The 24,252-nt window shown below is 37.5% G+C and overlaps 1 protein-coding gene across 3 annotated transcripts; it reads right to left on the bottom strand.

Moving 5' to 3' along the window:
• Window positions 1-341: 341 nt before the first annotated feature.
• Window positions 342-16,487, bottom strand: LOC121108454 (RNA-binding protein 25-like). 3 transcript variants are annotated; one of them, XM_046905804.1, is made up of 3 exons: window positions 11,745-11,889; window positions 3,503-3,574; window positions 342-1,850 (listed from the first exon to the last, which is right to left on the bottom strand). In XM_046905804.1, exons 1-3 carry the CDS (start codon window positions 11,769-11,771, stop codon window positions 978-980), a joined length of 972 nt encoding a protein of 323 aa, XP_046761760.1. In that variant the 5' UTR covers window positions 11,772-11,889; the 3' UTR covers window positions 342-977. The 3 variants fall into 3 exon arrangements, 2 of the variants coding, with proteins under 2 accessions (XP_046761760.1, XP_046761761.1); XM_046905805.1 differs by lacking the exon at window positions 11,745-11,889 and adding an exon at window positions 4,020-4,268; XR_005842974.2 differs by lacking the exons at window positions 342-1,850; window positions 3,503-3,574 and adding exons at window positions 7,015-11,643; window positions 14,124-16,487 and having other exon boundaries at window positions 11,745-12,589.
• Window positions 16,488-24,252: the final 7,765 nt, after the last annotated feature.

Genomic DNA, 24,252 nt, shown 5'->3' with positions numbered 1-24,252 from the left:
AATGCAAATGAGGAATCATTCATCATCAGTAGTCAAGTACAGCAAGAGAGTGGAAACAACACCCAGGCTGCCAGCTCACCAAAACTGGAGCCTTTGCAGGGAGGTTTCTGTTCAGACAAGAAATCCATGACCTGCAATATGGGGTTTCTTGTGGTAAGGGTTTAGGGCAACGAGTGTTGGTCAGAAAGCACAGCTGAATATATAGTGGCAAGATAAACAAAGTCATTGTTGTGACTTTGAACCAAAGGTGAAAGAAGTACTGGTGAACAAGCACTGAATGATGAAACATACTTTGCTCGACTAGATAATAAAGGATTTGGTTTCATAGCAAAGACCAAGAGTTTATTAAAAACTTCCTACTTTGATGTAGGAGAGAGCAGTACAGTGTAATATGATTGCTGAGTAGAGCATGCAAAACTACATCAAAACTTTCCTACTGTAGCTAAGTCTTGCAGGAGAAATCAATCTTCACTGGCCTTGCAGGAAAAGGAGACAGTCATTGGTTTATGCAGAGAAGTGCACATGGCAACCTTGGTTTTCAAAGATATTTCTCTCCATGTTTTTAAACATTTTGAAAGCTTAATGCAAATTACTCTGAAAAGAATCAACTGTCCAGTAGTTTTTATTTTATTTTTTATTTTATTTTATTTAAAAAATTATTTTTTAGTAAAACCAATAGAAGTTTATAGAAATTATAAAATGAACTCTTTTACACTAACTTTTAAGCTAAACAATTATTTCAAAGAGGTACATTCCCAGTAAGGACTTAATGTGTAAAACTGTAAGTGGATGAACATCGTGTCAACCTCTTTTAAATCAGCAATCATAAATTACTGATGATAATCCAAAGGTCCTTGATGAAAAACCAGAGTCAGGTACTTCTGTATCTTTTCTTAAATGATAGTTAAAATTAGAAAGCAGATATTCTTCTCCTGAGTTCTTAAAATTTTTTCACTGAATTACGTGAAATTCCAAATTTATTTCTCCTTGCTGGAACTCTGTCTTGTTGAGTTGTACAAAGCAGTTAAATTCCCATGGATTTGGTAATCAGGCAGAAATGGTTGGCAAAAATCAGTTTCTTTCTTTCTTTCTTTCTTTCTTTCTTTCTTTCTTTCTTTCTTTCTTTCTTTCTTTCTTTCTTTCTTTCTTTCTTTCTTTCTTTCTTTCTTTCTTTCTTTCTTTCTTTCTTTCTTTCCTTCTTTCCTTCTTTCTTTCCTTCTTTCTTTCCTTCTTTCCTTCTTTCTTTCCTTCTTTCTTTCCTTCTTTCTTTCCTTCTTTCTTTCTTTCTTTCTTTCTTTCTTTCTTTCTTTCTTTCTTTCTTTCTTTCTTTCCTTCTTTCTTTCTTTCCTTCTTTCTTTCTTTCCTTCTTTCTTTCTTTCTTTCTTTCTTTCTTTCTTTCTTTCTTTCTTTCTTTCTTTCTTTCTTTCTTTCTTTCTTTCTTTCTCTCTTTCTCTCTTTCTCTCTTTCTCTCTTTCTTTCTTTCTTTCTCTTTCTTTCTTTCTTTCTCTCTTTCTCTCTTTCTCTCTTTCTTTCTTTCTTTCTTTCTTTCTTTCTTTCTTTCTTTCTTTCTTTCTTTCTTTCTCTTTCTCTCTTTCTTTCTTTCTTTCTCTCTTTCTTTCTTTCTTTCTTTCTTTCTTTCTTTCTTTCTTTCTTTCTTTCTTTCTTTCTTTCTTTCTTTCTCTCTTTCTTTCTCTCTTTCTTTCTCTCTTTCTTTCTCTCTTTCTCTCTTTCTTTCTCTCTTTCTTTCTTTCTTTCTTCCTTTCTTCCTTTCTTCCTTTCTTCCTTTCTTCCTTTCTTCCTTTCTTCCTTTCTTTCGCAGTCCATTTGCTGCACATTAATTTCAGTTGATCCTAGTCACAGAAATTTAAACAGAGCTGTATGTTAACATATATGTGTATATGTCATGTAATTAAATATGCACAATTTATTCACTCAACTTGCAGCACCAAGAACTTATTGTATGCACTGATCTACCAATACAAAACAGCACAAATTAGAAAGTGACAACTGCATGTGATTTCATGACATGTTTAATGAGCATGATTTTCTTCCACACAGTTACTGACTGAAACCACATCTCATAATTTTGTATAAGTATCTCAGCTACTTAAAATTAAACGAAGATACATATGAGATATGAGAATAACCTTTTGCACATTCAGGTAAAAAGTGTTCTGTTTAGCTCATATGCATGTAATTGCAAGGCTAACAGTGAGCACAGAGGAGTGCTTGCTGCAGTGCCTCCAACAGAGCGGCCTACAAGAATCACCAGTTGCTGATTACTTCCAAAAGGCACGAAAGATCATTCTAATCTTTCTAATCTGATATGCAGCTGCTGAAGATTTAAACAGTAGGCTTTTCAAAACAAGAGTTTGCAATAGAGGTGAAATTGCATGAGGCTAGTGTCCACATTTCCCAGACATCAAAGTTGAATTGAAAAAAAAAGAGATTTCTTTCTTCTGTAGACTAAGCCAGACAGCTGGCAATCCAGACCCATGTCAGAGTTTAAATATATAGCTGATTTGTCCATGCATTTTTTGATTTCAAGTAAAATTTCCAGTGGAGTAAAGGCCAGTGTGATATGATGAAATAAACAGAAATTTGTACACACATTATATATATATTTGAAGAATATATCATGACAGATAGTTCAGCCCAGAGGAAGAGGTTCTTGTAAATTGTCAAGAAAAATGTGCTAAAAGTGGATATGTAACTGATTCAGGGGGAAAAAAGAAGAAAAAAAAAAAAAATCCTACAGTGCTTCAAAAAGACAAAGAAACTGTGCCAGTGAGATTTCTACAAGAGAGAAGCTGAGAAAGAGGTAGCAAAGAGATAAAAGATGCTGCGGATCATGTATACAGTGAACTAGGTAGAAAGAGACAAAAGAAGGGCATCGGGGAATTGAAAGGGATAAAAAATGTAGGTGTAGAGAAAAGAAACACAAGGAAAGAATTGTATTATGTATGTCATTAAGAGTTTGATCAGCTCTCAGGAAATGAGTTCACTTTGATGTACCCCACACCGCTACTTGTATAATGGGTAAAAGAAGTAAGAAAAAAAAAGGTAAATGTTCGATCAGCAAGAGCTATATAAAGTGTACTGCATTCGAGGTGATAGTAGAAGAAGGAAGGAGATATCTGAGCTAAAAAGAGAAGAATATCTACAGCGGCAGTAAGTAGCCACATTTTTCTAGTCAACAAAGAGCTGTTGAGGGGCCAAAGGACATATTTTGACTGGACAGATAGGATCCTTCTAATTTTCTGGCAAGAGAAAAACATTGAGTAGTTGAAAATATGAGTAATGCAAATTGCTGTGTGCCCAGGAAGGATGTGATAGAATAAATAACAAGAACAAACGAGTAGAGGATACCAGAACACAGTTATGATGTTTATCACATTCTTGTAAAAGCCATGCCTGTGTAGCACTGCGTTGCCATAATGATGCAGAGCCATCACAAAAGGGGCAGGAAAATGGCCTTTTTATGATAGCCACTATTTCTCACCTGGGATATCCTAGTAGCTGAAAAGCTGGTGTCACTGGTTTCTGTGCAGCCTCTCAGTAGGTGAATAGAATGCTTTGGAGGAAAAAAATAAAAATAAAAAAAAATAATTAAAAAAGAGTTTCCAAAGCCAAACACTCCTCAGCTCCCATTTCTCCCATTTTGGACTTTAGCAGAGCATCCAGAGGCATTAACCTGCTTCTGATAGCTTTACCCTTTAAGTATGGAAGTAAATGATACATCCTGCTAAGCAGTGTTAATATTTTCCTCTATCTACTGATTACAGTTTTGTTGTCAACTTGATAAAACTATTTTCTGCATTTAATACTGTTCTAACACTCTCCCCACTAAAGATGACCGTGCTTAATTATCTTATTTACAATTATAATAGTAAAAATCAAATATAAATTTTATATTCACAAAATGCTTCAGCTCAACAATTATACATAACAAAAATTCTTGACTCATTAAAAAACACAGATTTACTGAAGTCAAAAGTACAGTGGCAAGTTCTTCTTACTCTTCTTTGTGCTTTCATTTAAAACATGTTTTTACATCTACAGTGTGTTAACAACTTCTCATTTATTTTCAACTTGTAAATTTTTTTCTTTTGTTTTCTATATCTCTACATTTTCCTTTCCCTCTTACTGCCAACTAATAAAGTACTTATTTATCCCTGTTGTAGTAAGCGTCTTGCGGGGGCACGGAATGTACGGGACAGGCCTCTCCCTAAGCATAGAGAGACAGTGCTATCGTGCTGACCTTGATGCAGAGAAAACAGGAGAAGAAGGATGAGAAAAGAATGTGCAGACGGCCAAAGAGGGCACGGTGTTGTCTGGTATGAACCAATCAGAGTGGGACATGACAACACGGTTTTGTAGGTAAAAATGTAATATAAGCTGTGTTTAGTAGTGAATATAGGGGCCATTTTACCGCTCATCATATTGGTGTCACCTCGGTATATGGCCAAGCCGCAGGCTCCCCTAAGCAACGAACATCACGGTTGCCTGCGAAAGGCAACAATCCCACAACATGAATATTTTACAGAAAAGAAGGACTTGGGAAGATGATGCTGAAGTGCTTATTATTAAACAAGTCCCTCAATAGGTAGAAGTTGTTTTATGGGAAAAAAGAAAAAGAAAAAGAATAATGGAACTAATGAGAGTAATGGATTTGTGTCCTTCATCTACTTTGTTACTTCTACAGTAATAATCACGATTTCTTCAACTGCATCCAGTGATACTCCTGTCATAGCAGTTTCCTCATAAGTACTAAAATTTTTCATAAGTGACTAGTATTAGGTTCCTCTCATGGCCCCAAATCTTTTAGCTCATTATGGACATTCATTTCCCATTCATTTCCCTTGATTCTGTGTTGTCTCCTTTCCACATAATTCTGTCAAACTTCTGAGTGACTAAGCTCATTTTCTCTCCTCTGGCTCTGTATTTTTCTCTTACATCTGGGAAGAATTAGAATATACACTGAGGGCAACCTACAGATAGATGCTTGCTGACTGACCAGATGCCACAAGCATCCAAATTTAACCAGTAAGAGCTGAGTTTTTTCTATTTGTAATAGTGACATTTAAAATATTGTTTCTCTCATCCAGATGTGTAGAACCTTTAGAATTCAGCTTTTATTTACAATTTAATTAAATTTGACAAGGGTATTAATGGTTATTAGAAGTGTGGGGTAGAAGAGTGGATAGTCAGGTGGATTGACAACTGGCTAACTATCATAGCTTGAAGGGCTGTGATCACAGAGCCTAGTTGGAGGCACGTGGATAGTAGTGTTTGCTGGAGGTCAGTACTGGGTCAAGTCTTTTTTAATACAGAATCATAGAATCATAGAATAGCTTGGGTCAGAAAGGATCCCAAGTATCAAGTTCCAACCCCTCTGCCACTGGCAGGGTCACCAACCTCCAGATCTGGTACTAGCTCAGATTGCCCTGAACCCCATCCAGCCTGGTCTTGAAGCATCCACCACTCTGCACAGCCCGTTCAGTACCTTACCACAAACTCTGTACAGATCTTCGCCTTGGCGTCCAATCTAAACCTTCCCTCCTTGAGCTTAAAACCATTCCCCCTTGTCCTGTCACTGTCTACCCTTATAAAAATTGATTCCTCTCCTTTTCAAATCTACTTTTAAATAGTGGAAGGCTGTGATGAGGTCTCCTTGCAGCTTTCTCTTCTCCAGGCCAAACAAGTCCCGATCCCTCAGCTTGTCTTAGCAGAGAAGGTGCTCCAGCTCTCCGATGTTATTTGTGGCCCTCCTCCGGACCTTCTGCAGCAGCTCCACATCTTTCCTGTATTGGGGATGCCAGACTTGGATGCAGTACTCCAGCTGGGGCCTTATGAGGGCAGAGTAGAGATGTGGTTGAAATCCCCCACCAGGATAAATGCCTGCAAGAGTGACACCTCCTGCAGCTGAAGGAAAGCAGCCTCATCAGTAGGCTTCCCTACACCCTTCAGGTGGCCTGTAGTGGACCCCTACCACCAAGTGCTCTTTAGTTGTCCTATCCCTAATTCTCTTGGGGTGGACTGCTCTCTCTTTTTTCACAGTCCAGACAACACCAATTGTAATGAACATCATCATGATACTCATAGTAACATATCTTCTACATTTGTGTATTGTATGATTTCAAGTATAAGATTTGAAAACAATTTCATCAACTTGCAAGAAAGTTGTATCAAGGTAATGCAAATTTTTGAATGAATGGGCCCCATCTCCTTGCTGTCATTCATGAGCAACTGTGTTCCCCCAGATGTATTTTCTTTTCGTTTTAGAATTATTTTTCATTTTCCTCCTATACCAGACTATGGCACATTTGCTATGTGGTTTCTTCCTGGCACTTATTCTCTCTTGTTAGCTTCTGGCGATTTCTGCAACCATCAGAGAGACGATGTATGAAGTTCTTCTGATGTCAGATTAAAACATGTCCTCAAAGTGTTACCGGATTGTAACATCAGGAGTCAATATGCTTATTTTCTCTGATTTGTTTTGCTTAATTAAAGATTCTTGGGAAAATTCTCCATGTGTCATCCCACATTTAAATATGAGATAGGAAACAGTGCCTTGTTTTATAGAAAGACTCCTGTTCCCTATATTCTCCATTGTAAAAAATGATGATTAAGTTTGAAATTGTGAAAACCCATATACTTTTTTTTTTTTTTTTCCAAATACAGATGAGGCCACAGAGAGAGTGTAATTAATGAACAACCTAAGGGTGGAGGTCCTGTAAAAGAACCTCAGTTTTCTTTGGCTCTAAAGATTAGAAAGCAGAATGTTTTCAGCCAAGTGTTTTGTGCTTTACTGTATGTAAAACATCTTTTCTCATAAAGAATATGTGTATCATTTTTTTTCTTTTTTTGTTCTATGATTTTCTCTTCTTTGTATTTATTCAGGCCATGCTGTTTTAAATCATTACTTGAACATATTGAATTAAAGACCACAGTGATGGCAAAAGCTGAATTTTTGTCCACTTCTCTGTACTATTCCTCCATATGAGGATGACGCAATACCCCCCCCCCCCAAAAAAAAAAAAAAAAAAAAAAGAATTTATACAGTCTTTTGCACTGATGAAAGAAGTTGTGACTTCTCTGTCACTTGAGGGGTAAAACCAACAGACCCTGATAAGGTGGCAATGAAAGAAGGAATTTTCCCTGAGGGGAAGTAAGTGGAATTACAAGTCCGGACATCATAAATTTCACTGCTTGTTTTATAGCTATTGGCAAATTTTCCTTGCTGCTCTTTTTAGGAGATAAGTACCACCTATGAGTTTCATGGAGAGTAAGACACCAAGTCATTTCAGTGAGACCCAGACAAAACCACAGCTGGCTAATAAAATAGTTGCTGCTCAGACATTTTATCATGCAGACTTTCAACTGGTTTAATGCAAACTGGATATTTCAGTGGGCCACACTGCATGTAAATGGTAGATAAAGACTTTTATCATTGCAGTATCTCAGACATATGCTTATGTAGCAAAAGTTTGAGATCCAAAGTTTGTCCTCCACAAACAATGTTTGGACATTTTCAACTGGAATTACTTTATCTATATTTGTTTTGAAATTTAGGAAGGAAAATAAAAGGTAAAGGAGAAAAATAAGACAATAAATGATGTTGTGATGCCTTGGTGAACCCACAGAGTATGCATGCTGCTGATACAGATTTTGATCTTTGTGATTTTGTAGTGCTGAGAATAGTATCTGGCTAAATAAAAAAAAAAAAAAAAAAGAAAAAAATCCAACATACATTCCATTAAATTATCAGTAAGTTAATATAGAGAGAAAATAAAATGCAGTTTGAAAATTCGGTTTTCAGATGCCTAAATTGAAATTACATCACCAGCTATTATTTTTTCAAACATTGGGTGCCCCACCTGTTTTCTGATACAGGCAAACGAATAATGGTTACAAGAAAAACTAAAAATTAAGTATTACAGGTTACCGTCACAACTGTAATTAACAAGGACTACTGACTTTCCCTGGCTTCTATCTGAATTAGAAGTTAAATTTTAGGTATGAAAACGAAGCAATACAAAACAAAACCACATCCAATCTCCATTAAAATCATCAATAATGGGATCTGTAGTAAAGAATGTCTGAACCTTTTCAGGGTGTCTGGTCAAGGGCTTTTTTCTCTGCCTTTGGCAGGCTGTCAGGTTTGGGAACAATGAGTGAAGGAAAAAAAAACAAACATATTTTTCTTTTGCTCTTTTTTTTTTTTTTTAAGTTTATACACGTTTACAAATGGTAAGTGAGTTTTGTTTTCAAGTCAAAGTAGCTTTATTGTCTCTGAACAACTGTTTAATTATTTAAATGTTTGGCTTAAACAAACCCTAACTTTAGGAATGGCCCTGATATATTTATCAGCATAAATTATTACTTGATTAAGTAATCAAGTAATCCTTGTGGCTTCTTTGCAACAATAATTCAAATTATTATAGTCAAATTTATTACAATAACTGTAACAAATTATGGATATAATTATTACAGCATGCATTTCAGAACAGCTTTATTTACAAAGGACACAGCATTGATTCAAACAGCTCGGATTATTCTAACTACAGTATTGAACTGCCTTTATAAATCCATCTGAGAAGCACAGTAATTTGAGTTCAAGGAAGAGAGAGTATTACAAGAAGGCTAATGATAATCGTGTTTAAGGTCATTGGCAACTAAAGTACTCACTGTACAGGGGCCTTCTGTCAGAGACAATTATAGTGAAGGGCCTTTGAATGGGGTCGAAACACTCAGAGTGTGTTTCTGTGACAGCTTTGTTCTTACAATATTTATTCTGTTTCTAGTTTATCTGTAGCACAGTATTAAATTTAGAGCGTCATGAACCAAATGGTTCATGCAAAACTAAACTGACAGAATGCAATGATGGTGTAGTTACACTGCAGCCTTCCTAATAATAGCAGTGCCTTGTTGGATTAAAAGCATCCCCCAAGACCTAGAAGACAGTGCCAGCAGTCCTACTGCTAGTTTCATAGGGCTGCCAGAAATAAAGAACATTCTTCCAGAACCACATTCTTTTGTAGCTGATCTTCGGTCCACAATAGATATTTTAAAACTGTCTTGTTTTAATTTTGATGCATAACTATTTTAATGCATTCTGATACTCTGTATTTAAGAGCTTTCAGTCTTTATTTAATCTAACCATACAATGTATGGTACTGTTAATATTGTAGATGGAGAACTGATTTAGACAGCAGATCAAGTAGCTAGGGTGTCACTTTCTTAATATTAGCAGAAAATCCACCCCATGGCTCTGGAGCACCACAACTTGGGGACCTCATATCCTATCCCATATTATGCTGGCCACCGCTGTGGTAGGCTCAGTGTTCTGACATGGAAGAGCAATTTAAATAACTCATGTGGATATAGAAAAATCTTTTTTTCGTACAACAGCATACATCACCAGACTAGAGTGACCCATTGCACCATTATGTGGTGTTAGTGGCAAGTTTGTCATTGCCATCCCTTCCTACTTACTCATATGGGTTGAAAATGCACAACCAAATTGTGTCTTAAATCTCATGGGGTATCTTTCATCTTTACTGAACTCTGGAGTGTTGTGGGATTATTTATTTATTTATTTATTTATTTATTTATTCCAAAATTAGCTGCCTTTTAAACAATATAAATATTGTTTAATATATTAATATATTAATAAATAAATATAAATAGACAAATATCAAGTGTCTACCACTGTATTTTTTCATTACTGTTATATGTTCAAAGCAAAAGCACACACAGAAAAGTGTATTAATAGGAACATTATTAGATGAGAGCTTGTCTTTTTCCACTTTTATAGAAGCTCTTCGGCAAACTCAGTCCTCGCTATTTTCTTGAGAGAAAAAATTAATTCACCTGGGTTGTGTCTTCTCTAAGGAGTAGATATAATTGAAAAGAAAAAGAATATAAAAAAAAGATAATAATAATAACAGTCTATCATTTTGACAACGATTTTTTTTAATTAACATCGGGATTAATGGATTAGAATCCCTCAATATTTTAATGAAAAAAAAATGCAGTAACTCATTGTAATATAGATTCATCTTCATAAAGATTTAAGATTTAATTTTAGACAAACAATGGAATTGGTCAGATTTTTGAAAATGCTTCTATCTCAATATTTTTTGTACTGTGTGTAACTTTACGTCATTTGAGTTCCATATGATTATATCAAAATTATATGCCAAACTGCCTTATGAAATAATAAGTTTAATTATTTTACCCTTTTAGAGAAGTGAGGAGAGGAACAGTAGTGTCTTGGCCATGGTGTTTACCCAAGCATGAATTCCCTCTCCACAATAACTGGAGAACATGTGGAAACAGGAACCACCACTATTTCCAGAAAGCAATGTAAAATATTAGACATCTCCTTCAGTCTTCAGTAATATTATTCATTTGAAATGCAGTAAGAAGGGTTAACAGATTAAGTGTTTTTGTTTTTCTTTTTGTGGTGGATATTTTCATTGAAAAATTTGGAGCTTCATGAAAAAACAGTTTTCCATCAGAAAATAGTAATAAAACAGAACGTAATGTGAACAGTTACTACTTTGTTGCAAACATTGGTCCTCTAAAGCATATAGATATGGTGGACTGTTCTGCTTATTTCATTTAATCAGCAGACAAGAAGAGCAGAATTTTAAGCACATTCATTATCTTGCATATTAACAACAGATGTATCAAAAGCCTTTGCATATTCATACTGAATGTCAAGCAAAATGGTGTATGTTTCTTATACACAAAGGAAAAATAAAACAGCCAGCTTTGCTGTTCCCTGTTAAATGAATATGATTTCCCTATGTTTAAAAGTTTGAATACTTTTTACATTTCCTCTGCATTAACCAGTGCTCATTTACACAGCTTAGACCAATGTCAGACTTATAAATAATGCACACAGTGATTGCACTGATAGGGCCCCAGACATGGATACAGTACTCCAGATGCTCACAAGAGCAGAGTAGAGAGGACAATCACCTCCCTGGCACTGTTAACCACACCTGATTTGATACAGCTTAGGATTCAGTTTGTCTTCTGAGATGCAAGTGCACACTAACGGCTCATGCCTGGATTATTTGTCCACCAGGACTCCAAAGTTCTTCTCAGCAGGTCTGCTCTCAATGAGTTCTTCTCCCATGCATAATAGGAATATATGTGACACAAGTAACACCTTGCACATAGCCTTGCCAAATCGCACTGGGGTCATGTCAGCCCACTTCTCTAGTCCATCCATGTCTCTCTGCAGGCATCACTTCTTCCTAATGTGGATCCACAGATCCACACCTTCTGAAAGGGGAAACAGGGGACCCTGAATAATGAAAAATAGCAGCAACGATCTGAGGAGAAACAAACTAATTTACTAAATATAGTATTGGAATGGAAGATAACACACTATAATACAATACAATTAGAATCTAAGGTAATAAATCAAATGTAATGAAAGAGAGAGAAAGTGTCCAAGAACTGAAGGCCATACCACAACGCTGAGGCGAGATGTGCAGTCAGGTCGAGCAGCAGGGAGGAGAGCTGAAGGAAAAAAGAGAAGTCAGGTGACCCTGCCAGGGGTTATATCTCCTCTCTGAACGCAGTCTTCTGGGATATGTTGTTATTCTCTTTCCGGACAGGTGCCTAGAATTGGAGCATTAACTCTTTAACTCCCAGTGCACTACATGATGTTACGATGTGGAATACCAATAACCAAAAATCATAAAACCGTGAAAGACTCCTACCTTGAGTTTCAGGGACATAAGAGACATGATAAGCCTAACTAGCAGAGAAGATCAAGGAAAAGAACTTCTTCAGTACGTCATCCTTCTCCGTGTCTGTTGAAGCCAGTTTGCTTGTCTCTTCGGACCGGTATACCTAAAGAAAGACTTGTTATTTTTCACATCCCTCATCAAGTTCAGCTCCACCTGCATCTTGGCTTTTCTGATCTCATCCCTGCATGTCCGGATGGCATCCCTTCTTCCCAGGCCATATGTCCCTGCTTCCACCATCTGCACTTTTCCATCTTGTCCCTTGATTTGACCAATCAATTCTTGCTCAGCCTTGCTGATTTCCCGCCTCCTGTATTTGATTTATTATGCTGGGGGTTGAAAAGGTCTCAGAAATATATCCTTATAGAGCTACCAGGTACATTTTTTCCTATGTCCTTAAGAACAGTCTCTCAGAGGAATCTTCTCCAATAATTCTTAAACTGCCAATAGTTCCTTCTTCTGAAGTTCAGGGTCCTGACTCAATTCTTTGCTAGGCCTGTGTTTCTTGAGATCATGAACTCAACCAGGACGTGGTCTCTACAGTCCAGACTGTCTCCAACTTTAACATCTCCAATTATTTTCTCTGCATTGCTGGGCACCAGGTCCAGCAATGCTTCACCTCTAGTTGATCTGTCCAATACCTGGACCAGGTAGTTATCTTCAGCAGTCTCTTGGAATATTTTCAACCTTCCATGTTGTTTTCCCAGCTTACATCCATGCGGTTGAAATCTCCCATCAAGATGAAAGTCTGTGAGCACGATGCCTCTTGATGCTGAAGCAAGAAGGCCTTGTTAGTAGGCTCCTCTTTGTCAGATGATCTGCAGTAGACATCAAGCACCAGAAGCTCTTTATTGCTCTTGTACCTAATTTTAACCCTCCAGTTCCCAGTCTGATCATATTTGTTTCTGAGAGGCAGCTCTTTGCACTCTATCCACCTCTTGATATAGAGAAAAACATCCCTGCCCCTTTTTCCCTAACTATTCCATCTAAGAAGCTTGTAGCCCTCAACTGCAGTGTTCCAGTTGTATGATTCATCCTACTATGTTTCCATGATTGCAATTATATCATAGATTTCTAATTGCATCATGTTTTATATCTACTCCTATTTATTTCTAATATTATGTGTATTGGTGTAAAGGCACCACAACTGGGTTACTAGCATCATTACCTCCTTGGAGGAGCTCTACCAAATTCCTCTGGGACAAACCTGATTTTTTTCCTGCTGCTTCCTAAAGTGACAGCATTTTATGTCTCTTTCTTACTCAGAAGTACTAGTTTAAAGCTCTGGTGATCAACCCAGCCAACTTACTGCCCAGTATATTTTTACCCTTCCTGGTCATTTGCATCCCATCTGACGTCAACTGCCTGGTCTCTTGAAGGTGTGTCCAAGATTATAGTATCTAAGCCCACAAGCACAATACCATCCCTACAGCCATTCATTCAACTGGTCTGCTGTTTTTGAAAGAGCAGGAGCAGATAGAATTCCTCTAGCTTTATCGTAACTGAGTAGACTTTTCCTGATTCCATGAATGCACGCCCCTCACAAACAGCAAACTTCTTAATAGAGGTAATTCGGGTAGTAAATGAGTGTTTCAGAGCCTCTTAGTGTAGAGTTCCTTTCACCTTTTTTTTTTTTTTTTTTTTGGCAGCATTTGTTCTGACTTTGGTCCATGGCGAATTATGGATTTCCCTTTCTGATTCTAAACCATTATCCACACTTTCTTCTCTTTCAATCCCCAGAGTTTTGCATCTGTTGTTGAGAGGGTCCTTAGGAGCATGGGAGAGGCTCTTCCTTCTGCTCTAAACAGAGAGAAGGGTTCAATCTCCCTCATCTTGCACAATTTTGCCATTTATTTCTTTGGAGTTTGAAGCTTGCTTAGCTTCTTCCCCTTTTGGTGACTTAAGACAAGGTTGTTCATCTGCTCATGTCACTGAACAATACTGTGCATCTATCTCTCACTAATAGCTGCTCAGTCTGATGATTTCTTCACGCAGCCTGGCTATTTGATGAAAAAGTTTGCCAGGCTGGACACATGGGACCCATGATACCATGAGACCCTCTCCCCTCAGATCCTTGAGTGTCTTCCAGATATTGAGTTTCCCACAACCAAAGGTCTGCACAGTTCTGTCATATCTTGGGAGGTCTGTCTGGGTGTGTGTGTCAGCCCAGTAAGGATGTGGCCCCTCCATCTGGATTTCTGCCCCACCTGCTGTATCACCCTATAACTAGCATGCCATGCTCCATTTGCCCATTCTGTTCACAGTGCTCTGGATCATTAATGATGCCCAGGCTCTGCTATATATGAGTGGAGTGTTAAAACACTGCTCCTGGCACTGCCCTAGCCTACTCACCTGTTCTCTTGAGAACTGTTTTATCCTTGGTTTTTGGAGTCCTCTCTTGCACAGCAATCTCCCACTCCACTGCAGAAGGCAGCTGCAATGGTTTAAAGACTTCTGGAAAGAAAGTGCTAGAAAGAAGCATTATCAAGCTGATCTTTTTTTACTACCCTGTGTCAGTAAGGGGATATTAAATAATTAATTCCATTTACGCCATTTTTTGTACAGAAGGGGATTAAGTTTAGCAGACCTGGTGTGCTGGGAGATGCTGCCTTTTCCACTGACGGTGCTTTTAGGCCTAGGAAAACTATAACAGAATATAAAGGACGGGTTTGTTCCCAATAAAAAATGCACTAAAGCACAGTTTGTTCTATGTCGCAGCCCCTGTGTTAGATTAGAAACACTTTTTACAGCTCCAGATGGAAATGTGAACTCGTAAAAGCCTCTTAGTACACAATATGTTCTCTAACCTCTGATTGTGGAAAGGCAAGTATTAAATAATTATGTGCAAATTACTCAGTTTGTCTCTGAAAATGCAGATTTTTGAAGGGATGTCCTATTGATTGCTGCCTCCCCATACTGTGTTTTCCTTTTTGTCCTGGAGTCGGAGAGAATTGAGGTGAATGCTCTCACCATATGAACATTATCAAAGCTGTAAGTCCAAGAGGGCACTTCACCGTGAGGCACTACAATCAACACAATAAAGGTAACTGTAACTAAACAAAATGGGCAGAACCTATGTGTTTAAGTTGTGACAACTCAGTTTGGGTAGATTTACTCATAAATACACACAGAAACACTCATACAGAAATATGGGTTGAAAACTGCCAGGCACTTTCAGAAATCATGTATTCCCATTTGAAATGTTGGGTACAGAATGGAAATTAGTCAAAAAATGCCCAAGATTTCTGCAGAATAAGTTATTTTCAAAACTTATCTCAGAGGGAGATCTGAATTTAATTTTCATCTCTAATTAGTATTTAACTGTTTTTTACAAGCTAGGAACATTTCAGCTGCGAGAGATGAAAACCTCTTTCTTCTTCAGCACATATTTTGGAGTTCATACAATACGTCATAAGGTTCAAGGATTTGATCTTTGGAAGCCAGAATGGAAAGTAAAAGTAGCTCCCTGATATGGCAGTTGATGGTTGGGCTATTAGCTGCTATGGGTAGATTCAGGTCTTTCACCCTCATTTTTCTCTGCAAATTTGACAGCTCTTGAAACTGTCCTGAGACAGACTAGTGGCAAGAAAAAAAATCACTGGATGGAAAATTCATTTCCACACAACTCTTCCAAATAGTGTTCACTACTGAGTATCACAGAACAGAAAGCATTTCAAGTCAAATTAATACATGACTTGTTTTTATCCATCTCATTAATTTCCACATATGGAACCCTGAACATAACACAGAGCTTTACCCACAGGGACTGACTTCGTCTTGGTTTAAGTCAGAGTAAAGGGAGAAAACAAAACAAAACAAAATGCTCTATACTAAATGTAATGTAAACTACAAGAAATTAGAAAATAACAAACAAACAGACAACAAGAACAACAACAAAAAAACACTCTGTTTTAAGTCAGATCAAGGCCAATCAACACCAAGTTTGTGATGTAGCTTCAGAATTAGTCTTTTTGTAAGGGCTGCTTGCTGAAGAGACTATTTCTTTGGATGCTGTATTAACATTTACTGAATGTGAGGTCATGTCCACAGCAGCCACAGGAGTATACATGCACATTAATGAAGAGCCTCTTTTTACACGGCACTTGATTTTTATGCAGCGCCGTTTCCTTCAGTTTTCCTTTTCATTAATATTTAAGGGGAAAGTCACTTACTATGATATTCAGATTTCAGTGAGATCATTCCTAAAATATTTAAAGAAGATAATACATTTTTTCTAGAAATTGTGATAAATGCAACCTTGGTCTCCTGACCCCTTAATACCTGCAGGTGGGGAAATATACTGGAGGCATTTTAAAGATCCACATGACAGACTGACCCCATTTTTTATACTAAGAAGGAGAGACAAACAAGGACAAAGCTATCAGAAGGTTTTCTGATGTATTCTCCTGGCCACAGTGAAGGTCTTTACAGTCTTTTTCTAAAAGTGCAAATACTAAGAATGAAATTCTTGCCAAGACAATGGGCTAGAAAAGCAATCTCTCTGTGCTTTGGTTTTGCATCAGATGTTGGTGATAATTACAATATCACTATGGGAAAAAAGAATTTTTTATTTGTATTTTATTTTATTTATTTATTTATTTATTTTCTTAGAATGAAGAAAAAATATACTTTTTTCAGAGTGTGACTATTTTGGATTACCATCAAAGAAATTCTGAAATACTTACTTTTTTTTTTATTTTCTTTCTTTTTTTTAATTCTTTCTTTCTTTCTTTCTTCCTTTCTTCCTTTCTTCCTTTCTTCCTTTCTTCCTTTCTTCCTTTCTTCCTTTCTTTCTTTCTTCTTCCTTTCTTTCTTTCTTTCTTTCTTTCTTTCTTTCTTTCTTTCTTTCTTTCTTTTTCTTTTTTCTTTTCCCCACTGCTTCTTTCCCCTAAGAAGGAGAAAGGGAAAGAAAAGGAAGGAAGGGCAGGGGAGGGGAGGTTTTATTTGGCAGTGTTGTTTTTTTGCTGCCCTTTGATTTTCTGTTCTTATGTTTGTTTTTACTGTAACTGCCCTACATCCCTTTTCTCTGATTGTTGCTGATTCCTAGGTAGCTGAGACTGAAATTTGAGGTTCAGAGATGAGTCACCATTTATTCAAGAGAGGCAAATATCATGGAATTAGTCTTGTCCTGTGTGGAGCACGCCAGCAATGTCATCCTGGAATCTGAGCCTTGGAAACTCTCCTCATTCCTAACATCCTTCCTCGGGCATATAAGAGGAAGAAATTATATCTGACTTTGGAAGTTGTATAGAGAACAAACAAATAATCTGCTTTAAAACTACCTTCATAAACAAAAACTTAATGACACATTCAAAGTTTTTTTTCTTTCTCTGTGCTAACCAAATGGAAAACAACTTTTGACTGAAACTCTCTTGATGTTATAGTTCATTCAGAGAACCACATGGTTAAGGTTGAAAGATGTATTTCCTCCCTCTCCTGATCACTGTTTCCCCCCTTTACTATTTCTGTGATAGCAGATTTTTCCAGTCCCTGGGCTCTGGTTCATCTTTACCAACTGCAGGTGTGTGATGCTGTGAAACCTTTAACAAAGGTATAATTAGCTTATAAGTATATGGAGTACTTTGCACTGAACAACACCTCATTTCGCTGAATAAACAAGAACCTCAAAACAAACATACTATTCCAAAAGCAAAGTTTTCCTTGTATTTTAGACTCAGCACTTACTACACTTGTAAATATGCATCAGCATAGCTTGTGGTATATGTTATTAGATGCTACATGGGGAGATTTACTGTTTTATAGTTACTATAGCAGCAGCAGTAGAAGCAAAACACGAACAAAAGAGTGTGTGAAATCTACATAATTGTGGATAGGAACAAAACAATTTCATTTACAACTATTGTCTTATCCATAAAAGAATCTATGTCATCTTCTTGTTCTGTTTGCAACACTAGCTTCAAGAAAGACAGAACTGGGACTCCATGCTAGTTTCCCTTCCCCTCCCTCCCCCCATCTGAACATGCAAGTGTATCCTGTTGGTACAAAAATATGGGTCATTCTTGTCATGTAATATGAAGCTGACATGCAACCAGATATATATAAGTCCTTTAAATGACTAAGGATAGCTCATTTTAAATTCTCAGCTGACATCCTCAATACTGCTGTTCAATAACACAAGGCTATTCATGCAATCTAACTCAGATACCATTGTTTGAGAACTATCAAAATCACAGACAGCTGAATGCTTAGATACAATAAATGTCAGCTCTATAGTGCATATTTTCCTGATTTAATTCTGGGACAGTGAACTTGCCAAAGAAGGTATGATCATAAAGTCTGTGCTCTTCATTGCGACCATCCTATTGTGATTTGAAAATTGCATCCTAGCAGCAGGAAATGACAAAGCAGAGGCCCATTAGGATAGAAACTACCTAACAGAAAGGAAAGAAATGGTTAAGTCAAATTTTTTTATCCATACCTGCCATCACTGTAAACACCACATGTCAATGAAATCAACTTCTTGCAAGCAAGACTGAAGGAAAATCTTTTAAGTTTCAACCTTTAAATCATTTTAAAAGAGAAGAGGGAAGGCAACCAAAAAACACCAGTTATTGTCACAAGTCACCTGAGGTGCTTTGGTCAGGATTTTGTGGACCATTTCAATGACTGTTAGTCAATGAGAGCTGATGTTACTGGATGTTATGAGTGGATTTACCTCACTTTGAGTGCAGTTTTGCCTCTCACATTCATTTTTTCAGGACACATTGATAATTAGTCCCAGAATAACTCAGTTCACAGTACATCTGGGTTAAAGGAGAGACTGAAATTCACTACGCTCCTCTCCTTTTAAGGTTGTCATTTTAGTAATATAATCATGAAAAAATTGAAAATGCAGCATTTGTGTATTTGGTTTGTGCAAAATTTGTGCTAGAGGAAGGAGAACAAAAGTATCCTTTTCTAAACAACATTGTTTACCAGATGGACTCCAAAAGCACTTAGGACCTCTGGAAGAGGAGTAACGGGAGCAGGGATGGGAATCTTTTCAGCAGCGGTACGTTATGGATGGGTTTCTTTAGACTTCTATCTACCTGGAAATCTTGATTGAATGTAATTTCAGATTCTGACATTTGACTAGATTTTCCCAAAGAGGAAAAAATTTCTTCAGTAAGGCTGCAAGATATTCAGGAATATGGGACAGACATAGAACGTGTGAAAAATGGCTCTGCACATTCACAGTTACCTTGACACATCTGGGAAATGTCAGACTTGTAGAACAAACAGGATTCCTAGGTTGACTGAACACAAATAGAAAATGTAGGCAGTAAGTGCCCCACAGCTGCCAGCCACTGAAATCACTGAGCATCCTGTGAATGAATACAAGCTGCTTCTAGCCTTTAAAAATGGTATTTGTGAATCAGAAAAAAAAACTGGAGACATAATGCATGGTTCCCATCTGGGACATACCTGATCAAGATCCTGATTCAGATGAACTTCATCTTGTCATTCCCAGTTTTCCCTCTCATTTAGTCATGTCTTCTTGTCTGATGGCAGAAGCAGGATCTGCCTTTTCCATCAGCATTCTGTCTCAAAAAGTTTCTATGTCAAAGACTGTTTATCTACAGTAGTAGTAAAGTAACTAGCCTAGGTTCTTTCTGAGAGTCATATTACGTAGGCATGAAACTGAAAATTGAAGTGATTATTGCTACAAACCAATAAACCAACTAAACAATTAGGAAAAAAAAATCCTTTTAGTAGATACATAGTCAACAGATTTTGCAGATTTTGTTTTTTCAATAACAAAAAATGAATAACCTTTTCCTCAAAGTTAGTAGATAAACGGAAACACTAAGATTTTTTATTTTTTTTTTTCTTTCCTGGTTTACTAATCTAGGCAGAAGTAGGTCAGAAGAATCATCATGACAAACTGAGTGGTTTCTCAGGCTTTTAAAACTGAGCACCTTCTAAATGCCCCTCAAAATTATGAACTCCACTAACCATCAAAGTAACACTGCTAAACTTTATTTTCCAAATATGAACTATGCTAACCTTGGATGTTAATTTTATTTTTTGCTTTCATTTTCCTTTGTATTGTTTATGTCCTTCCTACCTTAAAATGACCATTGTTGTTTTTTTCACAGTTATTTCAATTTCTGTTGTAAATAATTAGCTGACTGTCAGAGATAGAAACAAACAAACAAACAAACAAAACTCCACAAGAAATGTATTACTGTAAATGACAGAAGAAATTGGATTTGTATGTGCAATGAACAGATTGCTAGACAACAGAAATGATGGAAAGAATTTCTCTCTCAGATGGGACAGCAGTTCTTCAGGAACAATCAACCTGACATCTTGCTGCTAATGTGTATATATATGTTTCAGGTATAAAGAACTATCAAATAAGTTTCTTTGTCTAAAAGGAGGAATGAAAAGGCACATCTAATAGTTTGAAGCCTGGTCATGGGAGATATGGAGAAAGCTGAGGTACTCAATTACTTCTTTGACTCAGTCTTCACGTGCAAGTGTTCTAGCCCCACAACCCAAACTGCAGAAAGCAAAGATAAGAACTAGGAGAAAGAAGATCTGCCCTCTCTAAGTGAAGACCAGGTTTGAGACCATCTAAAGAACCTGAAAGTGCACAAGTTCTTGGGACCCAGATTTTGAGAGAACTGGTGGGTGACGTTGCCAAATCATTATCCATAGTATCTGAAAGGTCATGGCAGTCTCGTGAATTTCCCAATGATTGGAAAAACCTCAATTTTCAAGAAGGGAAAAAAAAAAAAGAAGAGCCAGGGAACTACAGACCTCTGTGCCTGGGAAGACTATGGAGCAGAGGCTGTAGATGCCCCCTCTCTAGAGGTGTTCAAGGCCAAACTGGATGGGGCCCTGTCTTACAGAGTGAGAGGAGGTTCTTTTAATATATGTATATCTGGCATGAGATTAAAAAATAATGGTTCAAATGTTGGTCCAACCAGTTTATTACAAATCCGAATCAATCAAGGAGATTTGGAAGGGGAAGCTGGCAACTATGATGAATTAGGGTGATGGGGAAGGGAAAGCGGGTGATAGGAAAGACAGGAAAGGAGCAAGAATTACATAAAGCAGGGATAGTCACCACCAAGATCCAGCAGTGTCCCGTTGCACACCATTATAATGGTCCGAGGCGGATACAGGAGAATCAAAAGTGCAGCAGAGAGCAGCAGCAGAGTGGCCGGCCTTAGACAGCAAGCAGGTACAGCAACAGAGCAGGCCCAGGAGAGTCCATCAGCAGGCAGGCATCGTCATGAGGCATCGGATGGTAGACACCGCATTCTTGGTTGTAGATCCCTTTTTTATCCTTCTTCTTCTGTCAATGTGGCATTCCTGGGCACTTTGGTAGGGTCACGTGCAGCACCCCTGAGATGGCTGTCTCACTGGAGATGAGCCCATGCAAAAGACTGCTTCCTGGCCATTAAGCTGCCACTTACTGTCTCTCTGTTTACCCTGGCCTGCAAATCTTCTGCCAAAAGATTTCTCAAACTATGACCAGACTTGCCTGGACTTATCTATCTGTGTTACTCAGCAAGCTTTCAGACAAAGATGCAAAAAGAATAATCTCTTACAGACCCTGAGGTGTCCCTGCCTATAGCAGGAAATTTGGAATTAGATGATCTCAAAGATCCCTTCCAGAATATAGTAGAAAGCATGTATATTACTATAGGGAAGAAAATTAAAGCGTATGTTCACCCATATGTAAACCTATGGTTAATAATTTATGTTTGCTCCATGGAATGGTTGCAGCAAGATGTGATTAATTAATGTTTATAAAACACTTTACAATTCTTGGGTTGCCAGATCCATATTGTCTATAAATCCATGTGACAAGATTACTCTGACTAATTTACTGCTGCTTTTTATTTATGATCTCAAGAAACTTCCAAAATCCTAATTTCAAATTGTAACTGTTAGTGCATCATCCAATATTGGCATCTTTACATTTGATTCCATCACAGTTAGGAGAGCACTGGAAAAATAAATGTAATTCCACAAAGCTGAAATGACCCATATTAACACTGCAGTTCCAAACCATGACAAATTTCTGCATAGACTTGTGAAAGGATGTTAAAATTATGACAGTATAATGTATTAATATGTTAACTCCACTATATTATACATCATTAAATTTCTTAATTGATGTTATCTAGGATCAGGGGTCAGGAATATTTGTTAGCGTAATTTGTATTCATTTCTGTTTTTTGTTTGTTTGTTTGTTTTGTTTGTTTTAAGGTGCTGCTTTGTTGTTTTCTATTTGTTTGCTTGTTGTATTTCGCTTTATATATCATAGACTAAAAAAGGAGCTCAATACAACAGGACCATGTAATTAACATCTATTTTTTTTTTTCTTTTATTAGTTAATGAGATTCTTAATGCTTTCCTCTTCCTTGGAAGAACAAATTCTGAATACTTTAGATAATGAAAATACAAACCATTCCTCTTCCTGGCTAGATTTCTGAAGAATAACAAGATTTGAGTGATGCATCTCTGCACGAGTGCACACATCCATATGCTTATTGGTCTACCTGCTGTTGTCTTAACTTATATATGAGTTTGTAAAATTTTAAAAATATTTGATAAAATATCTAGCACCTAGGTACATTAACTTCTGAGAAGATATATCAGAAGGACAGCAGGGAGGAAAGAACCTACCAACAATCTAGATGAAGCTCAGGCTACAATATGAGCTTTACTCTTTGTAGACTACAGAAATGCCACAAAAGGAACAGTTCTGAAAATGTCTACGTATGAGATTTTTTTAAATTCCTTTTTTAAAACAAAACAAAACAAAAAAACAAAAAAACAAAACAAACAAACAAATGGGGGAAAAAAAAACAAAACTGTGCCCAGGTGGCCAAGAAGGCCAATGGCATCTGGGCTTGTATCAGAAATAGTGTGGCCAGCAGGAACAGGGAAGTAGCTGCCCCCCTGTACTCAGCACTGGCGAGGCCACACCTCGAGTACTGTGTCCAGTTTTGGGCCTCTCACTGTAAGAAAGACATCAAGGCCCTGGAGCGTGTCCAGAGGAGGGCAACAAAGCTGGTGAGGGGTCTGGAGCACAGGCCTTATGAGGAGCGGCTGGAGGAGCTGGGATTGTTCAGTCTGGAGAAGAGGAGGCTCAGGGGAGACCTTGTTGCTCTCTATAACTACCTGAAGGGAGGTTGTAGTGAGCTGGGGGTTAGCCTCTTCTCTTGTGTGACTAGTGAGGGAATGGCTTCAAGCTGTGCCAGGGAAGATTCAGGCTGGACGTTAGGAAATACTACTTCTCTGAAAGGGTGGTCAGGCACTGGTATGAGCTGCCTGGAGAGGTGGTGGAGTCACCGAGCCTGGTGGTGTTCAAAGAGCGTTTGGATGTTGTGTTGAGGTTTAGCGAGAACCATTGGTGATGGGCGAATGGTTGGACTGGATGATCCTGTCTAAGGTCTTTTCCTGTCTAAGGTCTTTTCCAACCTTAGTGATTCTATGATTTTATGATTTTATCATGAAAGAAATTAAGTAATTATTTAACAAAGTAAAATAATTCCAGAAATTAAAATTACAGAAAAGTAAGGTTACTTGTTCTTCCTCATAGATAATATTTTCCTTGGTTTTTATATTGAACTGATTTTGTTTCCTTAGAAGAGAAGACATTCATTTTCAATGTCAGAAAATGTAGATACTGGTGGAAAAAGAATCCAAGTAACAAAGGATCTAGCATAAAGGAATTTCAGGAGAATTCTATACTAATAAATTGCATGTCTGGAACAGACTGAAGTGCTGGCTGCAGTAGGCTAAATTTATGCTGGGAAATGTCCAGTCTGATTAGCTGGTTAGAAAATCATGTTCCAGTGCCTATGAATACCAGATAAACTAAATTTGTCATTATAGTGAAAGACAAACTATATAAAGTAGTTCAAACTCAATCTAACATTTATCTTGGTATGAATTTGGTTGCTTTTGTCTGTTTTTATAAGTTTTAATGAAAAAAATAGCAAAATGGCTGAAAAAAAGTATGCAAACAGGTATTAGGAACTCATGAAATATTTTGGCACTCCTGCCACTGCCACAGCTCTTCATGGAAACTGCAGCTGTGTTTCCTTCCTCTCTTTGAAGTCTGTGTCTGATGACAGGGAAAAAAACAAAACAAAACAAAACAAAAACTGTTCAGCATAGAGAAAAGAAGACTGAGAAGGGACCTTGTAAGTGTAAATATCTAAAGGGAGGTGGGAGGCAAGTGGATGAGGCCAGGCTCTTTTTGGTGGTGCATAGAGACAGGGCAAGCCTAAAAGTTGAACACAGAAAGTTTCACATGAATATATAGAAGAATTTATTTACAGTAAGGGTGATGGATCACTGGAACAGGTTGTCCAGAGTGGTTGGGGAGTCTCCTTCTATGGATATATTCAAGATCCATCTGGACACCTACCTGTGCTACCTGTAGGGTAGTCGCATTAGCAGGGGTATTTGACTTGATGATCTCTTCAGGTCCCTTCCAAACACTGCAATT

This window comes from Gallus gallus, chromosome Z, assembly GCF_016699485.2.
Source record: "Gallus gallus isolate bGalGal1 chromosome Z, bGalGal1.mat.broiler.GRCg7b, whole genome shotgun sequence".
NCBI lineage: Eukaryota > Metazoa > Chordata > Aves > Galliformes > Phasianidae > Gallus > Gallus gallus.
This window is presented reverse-complemented; position numbering and strand designations above follow the sequence as displayed.